The sequence below is a fragment of the Prinia subflava genome, chromosome 2 (genome assembly GCF_021018805.1).
Source record: "Prinia subflava isolate CZ2003 ecotype Zambia chromosome 2, Cam_Psub_1.2, whole genome shotgun sequence".
NCBI lineage: Eukaryota > Metazoa > Chordata > Aves > Passeriformes > Cisticolidae > Prinia > Prinia subflava.
Genome location: NC_086248.1, coordinates 55,396,612 through 55,411,529, shown reverse-complemented (window position 1 = coordinate 55,411,529; position 14,918 = coordinate 55,396,612). Strand labels below are relative to the sequence as shown.

The window sequence follows — 14,918 nt, the reverse complement described above, 5'->3', positions numbered from 1 at the left end:
TTTTCAGACAGAAAAAAAAAAAGTCTTCATGACAACTTAAAAAGTACCAAAACTGCTTTCAACAGATGCTAAAGAACCTAAACTAATGACCCAACAGGAGGAATGTCACTGGGTCATCTTCACTATGACTCTGAGTAATTATATATAATATAAATAGAATAGACATGAAAGGCTTCATAACATAGGAAGTGTTGCATCAAGGTACTTGGAACTCATTGGATTGGGGCTTCAATTACATTTCAGTTGAAATAATCAATTTGAAGTAATCAAGATAAAGGAAGCCAGGCCAGAAAAACAAATCCTCTCAAGTCACACAGTCATCCCCTCCCACACTTGTGTTCTGTGGTAAAAAATAATCACTTGTATCTTTTTTTATTACTGGAAAACACCTAGCACATTTCAACTACTTCTAAATCTGTTGTTGAGACTGTTTTCCAAAATCTTAGGTTTTTTGTGTGAGTGGCTGGTAAGGGGTTTTCTTTTTTGTTTTGCTTTGCTTTTAAAGGAATAGAAAAACACACTTTTAAAAGTTTTGCCAAAAATCCTAGGGGGTATTTGCCAGGACTTTCCGTAAGAGTTATCTTTATTCTTTTTGGTTTGTTTCCTTAGCCAAAGACGATTTAAGTCAAAAGGATCGTTTATCTAAAACTTAAAATATCACAGCACAATTGTATATGAAAATGTCTTCTCTGAACACCACATGAGCACAGAAAGACTATGCCTGGGTTCACTAAAATCCCTCAGCTCCATGCTGAATTGTCTATCTTTCAAATAGCAGAGACAGCAAATGTATAACAAAACATGGTAGAAGTGAAATTATGATAGTCTTACAGGCATCTACTCTGAGAGATTTCTCCAAGGAGACACCAGAATATCACCGTAAGCATGACTGAATTAACAGGACCAAATAATGGCAATATTTCATCTCTTGGAATTCTGCACTTGTCATCAAATGCTTTCAAGATGAAAATCCAGGCATTTAGCATGGTTCTAATTTAACACATAACCAGGCAGTCCAATAGGTCACTGAATGTGAGAGCTGTTTACTTTTTTGTAAATGCAGTCATTCTTAAGCTGTGTCTTTTTGAAAATTTAATAGTCCTATAAACGAACAGCTATGAACTCTGAAATGATTTAATACAAATTTTCAGCAATAGTCAAGCAATTTATCCACTATTGTTACCTGTTTACACAGAGGAATAGATTTCATTACCCTTTTCTGAACAGTAAAATCCTGCAGGAGTATTTGCTTACTCATAAAGAAGTTCACTTTTTACAGTATGACTGCTTCCACCATTTTTGGGACACATGGAACACAAAGCACATAGAGATTTGAAGCAACAGGCTCTCAGAGTGTTATGGGATATACACCCCAGTGGCACCAATTTTCATTAATGAGAACGTTTTTCTTTAACTAAGGAAAATTTACTTTATCTGAGCATTTCATAATTTTTTGACTATAAGAGAAAAAAGAAGAAAACTGAAGATCTCGTAGCACATTGTATACCAAAAGCCTTCTGGTATATTACCAAAAATGATCCAGAGTACTTTAGAACTGTAAATATAATGCAGAATTAGTACTTGCCCCCTGACTGAAGCACCTATTTTGTTGGATATAAAACATGTATTATTAGGCATTCTGGTATTACAATCTTTTAAAAATGTAAGTTCTGACCATCAAAAACCTCATAGTTGTGGAAAAGTGAAATGACTTTGATGAATATACAAAGATATTTGTATTTCTTAGTAGTCAGAATTTATCATGGGTTCAGTCAAAGAGAAGTACAAGTTAATTATAGAAGTCAATGACAGAATTCCCACTGTAGTCTATCCAGACCAAAGAATGAAGAAACTTTACATGTGTAAGTGGATATTGCAGACTGGAAGCCCTACAGATGCTTTGTGACACTTGTATCTCAGGCAGAGCTAGAATAATTTGTACTAGCCAGCCTCTCTAGAAATCTCCTCCAGTCTAAATTTTTTATAACTGCATCTAATGAAAACTTTGCAAATGTTTCATTTTATTCTAGCATGGAACAAATCTAAAAAGAACCCAAAACCTCAAATACATCTGCGAATTGTTATCCTCTGGAACACTTCAAGTTGTAACAACCACTGTGTAAAAAAGCAAGTGTTTTTACTGATTTATTTTTAGTCAAACTGAAACCAGGCACCCCAGGTAGTAATTTATGAATGTCAAGAAGATTGGCCTATTTTTCAGACAAGAAATACCATCCGTTCTCTACGGACCACAGCCAAAACAGAAACAGGAAAAGTAACTGAAATTATTTAGACACTACCAAATCAAGTAAGACACTAAAAAAGCTGGGGAATATTTCTTCCAGAAATGTTTGTTAAATTAAGGTTTTCTTGGATTCATTACCTTTCTACCAGCCCTTCTATATCATTTCTTCTTAGTCTCCTCCTTCTCTGTCTTCCTTTTCCAAATATAATCAAATTTTTCTATCTTGCTTTTAATTTTCCAAAGCCATTCCACCAAAGCCATGAGATGATATGCATTATAAATTAAAAAGGATCTACTTCTATTTTGAAGAAATAAAATATTGTCACAGAAAAAAAAATCCACCTCCTCAATATAGCAGGGACTAAAACTTATAAGATTTCACCAAAAACAGAAAAGGCCTTTTCCTCAAGCCCTTTCTTTCTTGCCCTTCCACTCACCAACCCCCCAAGTTCTTTGTGCATGGGTGTTCTTTAGGGCAACAACTTCCACATTTGTGGCAGGAGAGTGAGGTTTTTGAAGAGAGAGCAAAGCTGCATCTGTGGTTTTTTACAGGTAAGACATCATAATATTTCTTAGACAAAGAAACTACTCACGTAATTTGCTAATAACAGGTAGAAGTCCACCCCAAGTCTGCAAATATTCTGCTCTGAAGCCATCCAATGAAAATAGTAACACTGGAGACTTGGTAAATCTGAACAAACAAATTGAATATTAAAAGACAGACTCTGAGAAACAGTTTCCTATCACTATTTTCAAGAAAGTTTCCCCCAGACAGGGGGAATGCTCATTATGGGGCTATAAGCCAGGCCAAGGAAGTCCTCCTGAGCAGAAAGCTTTGCTGGCGCAGTGGTGAGCAAGCAAGCTGCCCGGTCTCTCTGCCTGAAGGTTGGCAGAGCAGTCTGCACCCAAAGAGGCTGAGGTTTGCAGTAGGGCATGCACAGAAAAGTCATGACAAGGCCTGATTTCAAACACACCTATAAGATGAACAAGCTAAGATTTTCAGGTGAACCATCTGGTGGGTTTGGTACTCCTTATCTTGAAATCAGTCCCACTGAAGCAACACTCAGCCCCTCCAACCCCGTTCTCCCACCCCAAGCTAAGAGCAGGGAAAGAAATAAGGCAGTGCAAAGCCAAACTTTCCTTTATTCACTTTTCTCCTGAACAACCTGTAACCTAGATGAAAAAAAAGGATTTTATATATATATATAGTGCACAGAAACCTAAGCAAGTCTAACGGGTATGTTAAATCAGCAACTAAAACACATACTTTTCCTTTCATCTTACAAAGATTATCCAACCAAAAAGAACTTGCTTACTGCTACGGAAGTACTACCAGTCTCCAAACTCAAAAATGTGGTCCTGCAAATGGAAACACTGTAACAGCATTCCTGCCAGGAACTTCACAGATAAATTCAGAAACTGATTTCACTAGAACCAAGAAAAATAAAATTTCCCCTTCCAATGTCCACAGGATCTATGCTTTCCAGTCTTGACTTGTTCCCAGATTCAACCCTGTTCAAACAATTTCTCTCCAACTGTAAGTACTTAAAACATTGCATCACAGACAGGAATAGTAACTTCTGTAACATTAGTAACTTCTTCCTTGAAGAAAACATACCCAGTGTTTGACCTACAGACATGAGGGCATGTGAGACTGAGAAAAAAATCACTGCTGTGCAGCAATAACTATTGAAAATACGGAATGTCATAAAACAATTTAATATTTATAACAGTATAATATTAAAATATTGTTTTATTGCAAGCTCATTTTCCCTTTTTATATTTAAGTTTTTTTAAACTTTGTTATACTTTAACTTCCAAAAATAAAACAGTGAAGCTAGAAGACAAATATTTATAAAGTGTTGACAATTTCTTTTGTGAAGTACCCCACAAAAAAATCTGAAGAGTCATTTACAAATGAAACATTTACAAGCTGTGTCAAACACACGTGACTATATTAAACTAAGGAATAGTCAGCCAACCAAAACATGTCTATCCTAAGAAAATTGTAATCAACAGTTTGGACAACAGTTCAGTCAAAAGGATTTCATTAGTTGGAATAATTACATAGCCTACCCTATACCCCAGATAGAATAAAACTTTTGGATGCATTTCTAAGATGTATGTTTGTAGCCTGCTTTTTAAGTTTATATGGCACAGGTGGGAACAAGAAATGAATGCTTTTCAGGTCAAAACTAAAGCCATAAGACAGAACAGAGTAAGGAAACTTTATACACTACCTTTGCCCATATTGCAAGTATTTTTTTACACCACAGATTCTGATCTCTACAAGTTTTGCAAATAGTTCTCCATGCCTCTTCTCAATAAATTGATTCACTTCAATGCAGAGGTCTAAAAGTCTTCACTGCAAAGTTCTGTGCAATAAAATCTGAACTCTGAGGCAAAGGCTGTTCAATATGACTTACCAACAAGTCTAACTTAAAAAAAAGAAAAAAGAAAAAACCAAACCAAACCCAGAAAACCTCACCAAACTTAAAACAACCACTTAGAAAGGGACTTTACGCAACTGTTTCTGGTTTGGCATTTACAAGTAAACCAACTGTGAAATACATGTTTTGGTTGTCTGCAAATCTAGCTAGTGACCCCTTTGCACATGTAAAATTAACCTTGGCAAAATAGGCCATTGCCACAATGAAGACAATTGCTCATTTCACTCCTTGTATACTCTACACATGCCAAAACTCATATATTTAGTGATCTGCCATGGTGCTCAGGGAAGCAAAGCATGACAGACCACATTAAACTGCACTCTCTTTGGAACAGCTCCAGTAAAATCCCCAGACAAACTGACCCAAGCTCTATTCTGAGGTATATCAGCCACTTCTACACATTTTTCCTGTCAGTAGTCAAGATTGCACTTGCTACTTCATGAATGGGCTGTCATAAGCAGGCAAGCCTGGGAGGCTCAAGTTTTGGTCCTGTTGGTGATTCATGCTGGCTGTGTCCAAAGAGTGAGACAAGTGTGTTTCACAGCTTGTGGATAAATAGGTATGCCACAGTCACATCCTGACTACTCCAAACTGAAGGAAATGCAGTAGCAATTATACCCTCCTATAAACTGGCTTCTATGCAAACATTATGCAGGCAACACAGGCTTGCTGTGGTCTAGTAGGTTCACCAGTCTGGAGGATCAAGAGGCCAGAACCATGGAACACATTGCCAGGTTGACCTCCCTCACTGCAGGCAGGCTAGACCCTAATTAAAGAGAAAGAAAACAAAATAGGAAGGAAAAGAAGGTTCCCTTGAAAAGCTTAATGTTGTACATAGAAAACTTCCTATCCCACACACACTCATACACTACTGCTCTCACACAGCCATAAAGCACAGGAAGAAAAGCTGTATTTTCCACTAAATGTACAGAAAGCCTCAACAGATAAAAAGAGAGATCAGCAAAGAGGAAAGTAATCAGATGGTCTTACAGCTCAATGAAGATAGAACAAATAGAAATAGGCCTGAAATACAGAAAAAGACATGAAGACAAAAAGACAGCAAAAAGTCATCATTAAAGCCATATACGTAACTACTAGGATAAACTGCTTAAGTAGATTTGAATTGTCTGAGTATGATTTCACTCCTAGAAAAGTGGGAAGGACTATATCACTCCTCAGATCTTACAGCCTATTTACTTTATAACCCTATTAAACAACATAGAATGCAGTTTTGGAAAGACTTATTTGTGTACTTAATTTTAAGCAGTTGATCTGTCTCACTGAAATCAGTGGGATTTCTCCGATTAAGCACCTCATTGAACGCTGTGTCATCTTTTGTCTATTCTGCACCACAGGAACAACTAAAACCTAGCTAAAACTAAAATAGAATAAAACCAGCAATCTGAACGCACAAAATATGCTGCATTAATATGCACAGAATCAGAACTGATATCCTGAAGTCTCAAAATGAGCACTGTGACTAAATTCACCTGCAGTCCTGCCTACCACACAGCATAGGCAGAAGTGTTTACAGAGTTGTTAATTTTGGGAGAGGCTTGTGTGCTAATAGTCCAAGATGAGCCTTCAGTCAACACTGTTCGATTCAACTTTGACCACACATCACCCTTTCCTGGGCTGGGTTTTATTGCAACATTTTGGGGTTTACCAGGATTATAACAATTTTAGAGGAGTAACTATGTATCCCTTTCATGAGCTGAACAGAAGAAAAACAAACACAAAACCCTAAAAACAAGTTAACCAACAGGAGTTGCCTACAGCATTTGCGTCAGTATCGTCAACTGTGGATCTGCACAGGACACTTGTTTGTTTACCAAACTCTTGGGGGCAATGCTTCCTAACCTTGCCTTAGAGAAATCAGCATCCTAGACTCAGCTCCCAGTACAAAGTCCCAAATGGCTCCTGAACTCAGAACAAAAGTTAAGGACAAAGCCTTCAAGAACCACCTGGCTACCACCTTCCTACATAGGAGACTGCTGGGGACTTGGAGTACAAGCTGGACAGAAGCTCCAGTTCCTGACCTGATGAAGGTTCTGACATGTCAGCATCTGTCAGTGCTCTCTGAATCAGAATGAAGGGTACTCAACTGGTATGAAATATTTCAAAAGGAAATGTATTTTGTTTGACAGTATTATAGCACCAGTGAATAAATACAGCTTGATTTAAATACTTTAAGTCAAAAAATAATGACTTAAGAACAAAATAGTTTTACTTTATTAGAAATATCCCATCTCACTATAATTTTAAAATCAAAATAGGTCTGTATTTTTTGATATTTGTCAGACAAGAACATAGTTGTTCCATAACATGTCTAGCAAGTATTTACTACTGGAACATAAATCAGTCAAGAATTTAAGTCACTTCTATTGAGAGCGTAGCTGTACAGTCATAGTTTATAGTCAACTTTAATGATAAAGTTAGGTAAAAGATCCCACAGCAAAAACAGTTAAAGTAATATAAGCATTTTTTTTTCCTGGCTGGGAGCTTTACGGTACTATTCAGTCCTGAGTGCTGATGCCATAAACCACATGAGTCATTCCTCATACAGTGTATACATAACTTGCAGGAGCAGGCCCAGCGTGGAGCTGAGCCAGAGAATACAAGGATCCCATGGCACTTTACGCCTTTTGAAGAAAGTAATTCAGACAGCTTGCAAACAGTCTTGCCCCAGTGCCGGTGGAGCTGGAACAGAGATCTGCCCACAATTTGCAGTCCTGAGGCTGGAAAATGCAAGCTATTGGAAAGGTCTTTAAAAGAGTCAGGGGAGGGAGACAGTCTTAGGGGTGTAAGATTGCTGGATGGGTCCCAAAGTATTTGGAATGATGGGTATTGTAGCACATGTAGGTCAATAATATGGCTGGCAACCAGGCAGACTTGCCCAGGGCACACACATCTGTGAGACCCAGCAGGGTTGAGAAACAGGCATATCTTGCAAGTCAAGCACGTGCTGAGATAGAACAACCTGATCTGTTAGTAAGCACCACCAAATGCTGGCTGAACAGGTGTTCATCTCTGCCTGGTAGCTGCTTTCACTGCGTGTGTAAAAGGCAAGCAGGTCCCAGGAAGGCACAGCAGGGAAAATGGTCTCAAAAATGAAACACAAGCAAAGAGCAGAGCTATGCAAATATACAATTTCCTCACCCTTTCGGACACTGAGGTTCAGTAATGTTCTCACATTCTTCTTCAACCCAGCTTGCCTCTCCTTAAAACAAATGAGTGCAATTTTATTTTTTAAGACAGTACATTCTTACTGATAGATGCAAGGGTTTTTTTTTATTTTACTGGATGCTTTTAAAGTCTTATTATGTTCTTGCTCCTTTTATACAAATATGGGTACGCATGAAAGATGTCAGTAATTTGTTGATGGCATTTACCTTTACAAACAGCTTGATAATTGACACAGCAATCTTTGTTTTCCACACAATCATCTGAACAGGAGCAACGATATTCTGGTCGCCTCTTTTCTCCACACCTGAACTTATTGCAGGTCCATATGTGGGCTAAAAAACAGGTGAGAGAGAAGGACAGCACGCTGATTAATACAGCTCTAAGTCCAGAGCTAGTAAAGCAAGTGTTAAGTTCAGTCTCAAATCTCTACTCATTGAGAAATAGTCCTCAGGTGTAATAGAGATAATGAATTATCTCATACATGCATAGTATCACAAACTTTGGCACTTCAGGAAATAGAAACACCCCTGACTAAATATCCAAGAGCACAGTCATCTGAACACAATCATGCAGCATATGGGTATAAATATCACAGATCAGAAAGAATCTGTTTTACTGATCTCCTGAAATACGGTGATTTTTGTGGGTTTAATCTGGTAAGCTCATACTATAAAAAAAGTTCCTAAAAAACTACCCCAGAAAAAAAAATGCATCTGAATTTCAAATTTCTAGAAAACACTAAGCAGCATTAATTTATTCTGACTTGCATTTGAAGTCACAGTGGATTTCAGCAGTCATCATCAGGCACTCCAGCCTCTTTCAGCACCTCTGAGGCATAGGCATCACTGCCACTATTTAAGATTCTATACATCAGCTCACAGGAAAACCTACTGACTTCAGCTCCACTGCTGATTTTATTAGACAACAATGTTGGTTTCTCCGAATGGCACATTCCAGTATACATGGAACATTGTATCATTTGAAGAACTGGATGTCCGGGTTGAACATGAGCCAGCAGTGCCCTGGCAGCCAGAAGGGCCACCCACGTCCTGGGGGCATTGGGCACAGCATGGCCAGCCAGGCAAGGGAGGGGATTGTCCTGCTCTGCTCTGAGCTGGGGCAGCCTCACCTCGAGTGCTGGGGGCAGTTTTGGGTGCCACCATATAAGAAAGACATTAAACTATTAGAGAGTGCCCAAAGGAGGGCCATGAGGATGGTGAAGGGTCTGGAGGAGAAACCTTATGAGGAGCAGCTGAGGTCACTTGGTCTGTTCAGTCTGGAGAAGAGGAGATGGAGGAAAAGCCCCATTATAGTCTTCAACATTTTCACGAGGAGAAACAGACAAGCAGGTACCAATCTCCTCCCTTTCGTGACCAGTGACAGGGTTTAAGGAAAAGCATGAAGCTGAGTCAGGTGAGCTTTAGGTTAAGTATCTGGAAAAGATTTTTCACCCGGAAGATGGCTGGGCATTGGAAAAGGCTCCTCAGAGAAGTGGTGACAGCACCAAGCCTGACAGAGTTCAAAATGCATTTTTGAACATGGTGTGACTCTTGGGGTTTCCTGTGCAGGGCCAGGAGTTGGACTTCATGATCCTGATGGGTTCCTTCCAACTCAGCACATTCTGTGATCCTATGGTTTGTTATCAGTCATAAACACAAATAAATTCTTTACACTCAGTAAGGATAAACTCCAGCAAATTTACCAGGTGAGTGAATACTTAAGATCTTAACAGAGACATGGAAGCCAAGTCTAAATGTTTAAGCAGAGGACACTCAATGATTTTCATACACGATTAGCAATTAGAAATCCCTAAAAACATTATCAGGAGGTTAATCTCACTTTCAAGTTACTGTACTTCAGTAATTCCACTAATATCAAATAGATCTTTACTTCCACGAGACAGGGAAGAATTTATCATGGTTCTAGCTACATGATAGTACTGGGAAACTAGAATTTGATTCTCCACTGATGTTAGGGCTAATTAAAAAAAAAAAATCATCACCAATGAATTCATTCATATTCCTAGTGCTAGGACAGACTCTTCCATTTGTTTTTAAAGAACCTTTATACTCAGGGAGAGTGATGTAATAAAACCAGACAATAAAATCCATGTGACTATATACCTGGATACATCAACTATGTATGTGTAACTTGTCCTTTCATAAGCAGTCCATTGAAGCAGGGAGCTGAGCTCAGTTTAATTATTTGGTTTTCAAAATCCACATTGGAATTTTAAATGTATCAGTGGGGTCTCACCCAGAAATTAATCAAATGTATGTAAAGAAGAGTGAGAAGAAAAAAGTTATCTGAAAGGAAAGCTGCTTTTGAAGCACAAAGGCAAAACCAAAGTAGAGAAAATAGTCATGTGCTGTCCTTGGTATTCTACACACACTAACATCTTTCCCTGTTAAATTTCTCCAAGGTATTTTTCACATGTTTGTCTACTTGACTTTTGCCTTCTGGCAAATCATGGCAGCTGCTTCTCATTTCGCAATCCTTTCCGGTGCAATCTGTTTTGTCATCTTGCCTTGATTGCTGCTCATGACCCTTGCTTCACACTCAGGCTGGGGAGTAGCAAGGCCAAGGGCCTGAGCAGCTGGGTAAGGAGAGATGGCAGCTTTCACAGAGCTGCTCTGTCCTTCCCCTTTTTCACTCAGGCAACGACAGACAAACGCAATGTGCAGAATGCACTTCTATTCCAGGCTTGCCCAAGAACGTAGGAGTCATCCCTGCTGCCAGGAACAATACCGGTCACTGTTGTCTCACCACCAGCAAACAAAAAGCTGGCTAAGACCTCGAGTTGCCATTGTTCCTCCTCCTTCCAAGGGGAAGGGCAGCAGCACAGTCTGCTGCAGCCTCTCTCCTCACAGGAGAGCTATGGGAAAGCCAGCCTACTGGCTATGTCAGCTTCTCAGCAGTCCAGCTGGGTGAAATACAAGCTTTGTTTGTGTGAAACAGCAGCTATACCAGAGCCCTGGTGTTTCCACAGGAGTCCCCAGTACCACCATCACCGCTGCAACTCCATCCAGGAATGCGACACAGAGAGTATAAAAGGGGCATCTGAACCCCTCTGCTGTTCAGCAGCCCCAGTTTGCATTCACAGCCCTTCTGAAATAAGTCCTGACCACAGCAGTACTCACACACGCTGAGCTGTCCCTTGTCAAAGAAAAGGAGAGATTGCTCCCCCAGGTTTTTTCCATCCTTACCTGGTTGTATACATGTTTCCTGGTAATCTAAGCAGCAGTTTCCAAGCTTCACACAATCTTTATCACAACGGCAGCTTCCAAAGGTCCTTTCAAAGCAGCGACCTTTGCAGGTTTTCACTGTAATATTGGATAGTGTTAGATGTCAGTGGCTGGGCCCAAATCAGTCAGCGTGCAGAAGAAACTAATACAGTCAGCGTGTGAAATGACACAGTTGGCCATTCCACAACTTACAGGATGGCTGCAAAAACAGAGACAGCCAAAGGAAAGTCTTGATCCAACCAAATGCTTATTTCCTCTTACTGAACAAAACTATTTTTTCATTGTATTGAACAAAGGGTTCTGCTCTCTTTTAGCAGGAACAATTTCAGTATTGGCAGAAACCAATGAAATAAGAGCTAGTTGTGACTGTCCTTGTCTTTCTGTGTCACAGGAAGATGTGAGTACAGTCACCCAGAATATGTAAGATCTCAAGACATAAGGAGGGCTATTCCAAAGCAAACACAAGAGATACAAATTTGAGTATACTGCTCACTGGCTTATTTTTTTGTTTAATTTAAATATGAAAAAAGACAGCATTTTTCCACTAGACTGAGGTTGCTGAGGGCAAGGGAATAATCATTAAAAAAAAAAAAAAAACCAAAACCCCACCAAACAACTCCCAACCAGAAACTGGTGATGTGAAGGATTAACAAAACTTAAGAATTTTTAAGAATTTGGTCACACAGTCTAATCCTGAGCAATCACCAGAAGGGAGTGAGGGGAAATCCTCCAACATTTGGCTCCTCTTCTGAAGAATCTTGAGGTGTATGATATTAGGAAAATGAGATATTAATGAACCAATACTGGAGAGCTGTAATAAAATGAGAAAAAACCTATATACATTGTAACAGAAATTTTATATACTGAACTTCCGTTAAAAATCATTTTATGTTCAGATTTGAAATTATTCTTCATAGTTCTTCCCAAAGTGAAGCCTAATTTCTTTAAAAAAAAAAAGGCTTTCGTAACCTTCTACCTGAAGAAACTTCACCATTGAAAAAACCACATATTTTTCGGGACAGAAAACAGACAGAGGAATTCCACCAGGAATGTTTTCAGGCTACAATTCTAACCAGTAAAAAAATAACTTTTTTTCCCCTCCATAATTGACTGGAAAAGATGAAAAACAAATGTTCCAGGACAACATGAAATAGAGCTTGTTGTGTTTTGTTGTTCGTTTTGGGGTTTTTTTAATGGTAAACTGAAAAAAGCCAGCCATGTGACATCACCACAGTGACAGCTAGGAAACATGGAAGCTGCCAGATCAGACACTGAGTACCAGGATCACTTTGCCTCTCAAGGGAGTACACACAATTATTGAGTACACCTGAGGTTTATTTTCTGGTATTTTTATTCCCCTCTTGCTGATACTGCTTCAAGCAATGCATGCAATCCTCCTCATGCAGCGAGAAGGGTGCCATTCTGATAATATGAAAATTAATTCACAAAAAGAAAAAGGAATTGTTTAGTAATATCACTAAATAAAAGACATACTATTTACCATCTTTTGAACAGCTAGGCTTCAGGCCAAATATGCATCCTAGGATTGTCATTAATATGCAGACACAGAGTACCTGTGGGACAGGAAGGAAAAGAAAGTAATATTAAATCACCATTGAATGGTTTTGAAAGCACTCATTTTCTCTGTAATGCTATACATTTGTACTGAAATTCATAAACAAGCTGATTTGGAGGCTGATTTCATTGTTTTCACCAGCAGTTTTTACTTCCACAAGTAGTTATGTTGTTTGCAATTAATTAGCAGTGTATGAACATGTTTGTCACAACTGGGACTATGTATATCATTTCCTCTCAAGTCCTTTAGCATAGACATATATTTCATCATGTCTTTCTATATTTCTTTTATATCATTCTTTCATGATGATATATTTCTATTTCTTACACATTTTATAGAAAACTTTTACTCCACTCCTTCCTTCCTCATATGTTGTTCTAAGAAGGTGAAGTTTTGCCATTAACCACAGACTACAAACAGAAGGCATAGTCCTTAAGTGATACCTATAATTTTAGGCAGGAAAACCTTTTCCCACTTCCTAGTATCCAGTTCATACTAGATCTGGGTCCACACCATGGTAAGCAACTGTGGGATGTCACATCACGACTGACCACAGTGTCTTGCACTGACCAGAAACTATGGCTGCGCTCATTTTGGATTCTGGATGCACTCAAGTTACTGAACAAGCACTGTGTTATCCTTGTCTAGCATGTTACAGCAGGATTTAATGACTACTCAAATGCAGAGACAGATTGCTTTTAACCTCATTAAGTATGGGATTTATTCCACAAACTCTTTAGAAAAAGTATACATACTATCAGTGCTTATATAGTAATTAAAGAGAAGTCAACAATGCAGTTACAACAGCTATTCTATGTAAGTGTAGAATGTAACTTTGTCAGAGGTCCTGAAAACAGAAGATGCTGCAATAATGTAGACTTTATTATAAAAAAGAATTTGGGGAGATCTGGGTAGGGAAAAATACATATCACCTTCCCAGTCACTGTTTTCTGTGGAAAAATCACATTGAAGCAATACTTCAATAACTTCACAGAATAGCTACACAATTCTGTCCCTTTTTTCTCCTTTCCCATCAGCAAATTCTGCTGAGTCAGCCTTAAGTAGGATGCCTGAATATATTGTGATATGGCAAAAATTCCTCCCATTTAAAAATGCACCTAATTATTTCTCAAGTTTATTTTTTTTAAATACCATGAGCATTTCAGTAACAAAAAACTATTTGTATTGTTTTTAACAACTCTACAGTCTACAGCTGCAATTCTGTTAACTAAGCAATTAATAAAGACTGTTAGAAACCAATTTCTGGAATAAGTAGCATTAGGATTCAGATATTACTGTGAATTTTTGAATTCAAATTATCAAAAACTAAATTAATCCAAATAAAAATATTACATATATACCATTCATTTAAATATTGAACAATATACCAGACATGATGAAGCTGTGGCTTAGAATTCTGAATTTTATTCAACATCATGTATAGCATATAAATAAGCACTTTTTCACTTCAATTTCAGTCTTTGAATTGACAGAGAAAGAAGGAAAATAAGAGATTGAAGGGGGAAAAAATCTAGCATCATCTCTTCACCTGGATATGAAATAACTTACAGAAAGATGCAAGTAGCTATTAAAACCAGCTATCAAGAATGAACACAAGTACAGAGCTTTGTATTTTTCTCTTTTTTTTTTTTTTTTTTTTTTTTTTTTTGAATCAGAGTGCTAACACATGCAGCATCAACACTTTCTGTTACATCAGTATCAACAATGTTATCTTCAGTGTAAATTGTTCCGGACTTTTAAACTCCCTCATATAAAATACCCCCTAGATAAGGGCACAGGGAGGTAGGTGACACTTCAAATGCAAGATGTCAAAGCCCCAGCAAAATCAGTGGAGAGGGCAAGACCTGTTATTGTCCTTTTATTTACCCTTACTATTACTGTTATTGTTATTATTATTATTAAATTACAAATGGATTCATTTATTTTTTAAAAGCCAGGTTGAGAACATTTTATTTCAAGGTGAAGATTTCTTGCTTCTCTGCTCTCACCAGGCCCTGCTACTAAGATCAAGGAGTAGAATGTCCTCTGAGATGTAAATGCAAACATGCTTTAAAACAAGCAAAACCCATGGCTACCCATAACAGCTTTATTCCTGTATCTTCAAGTAGCTACCTAGACCTATGACCTATGGATCCTTCTACAGAAAACACATTGCAGTGCCACTAAACAGACTATTAATATTCCCTCATGGAGCT

At 38.2% G+C, this 14,918-nt stretch overlaps 1 protein-coding gene across 1 annotated transcript in view; it reads right to left on the bottom strand.

Annotated features, from left to right (window-relative positions):
* ENPP1 (ectonucleotide pyrophosphatase/phosphodiesterase 1) overlaps positions 1 to 14,918 on the bottom strand; it is a 53,278-nt gene that overhangs the window by 24,567 nt on the left and 13,793 nt on the right. The window contains exons 2-6 of the mRNA XM_063390024.1: positions 12,628 to 12,700; positions 11,088 to 11,204; positions 8,088 to 8,213; positions 7,855 to 7,915; positions 2,839 to 2,936 (exon numbers count right to left, since the gene is read on the bottom strand). Coding sequence (XP_063246094.1) covers positions 2,839 to 2,936; positions 7,855 to 7,915; positions 8,088 to 8,213; positions 11,088 to 11,204; positions 12,628 to 12,700 — 475 coding nt within the window. The remainder of the gene's footprint in view (positions 1 to 2,838; positions 2,937 to 7,854; positions 7,916 to 8,087; positions 8,214 to 11,087; positions 11,205 to 12,627; positions 12,701 to 14,918) is intronic.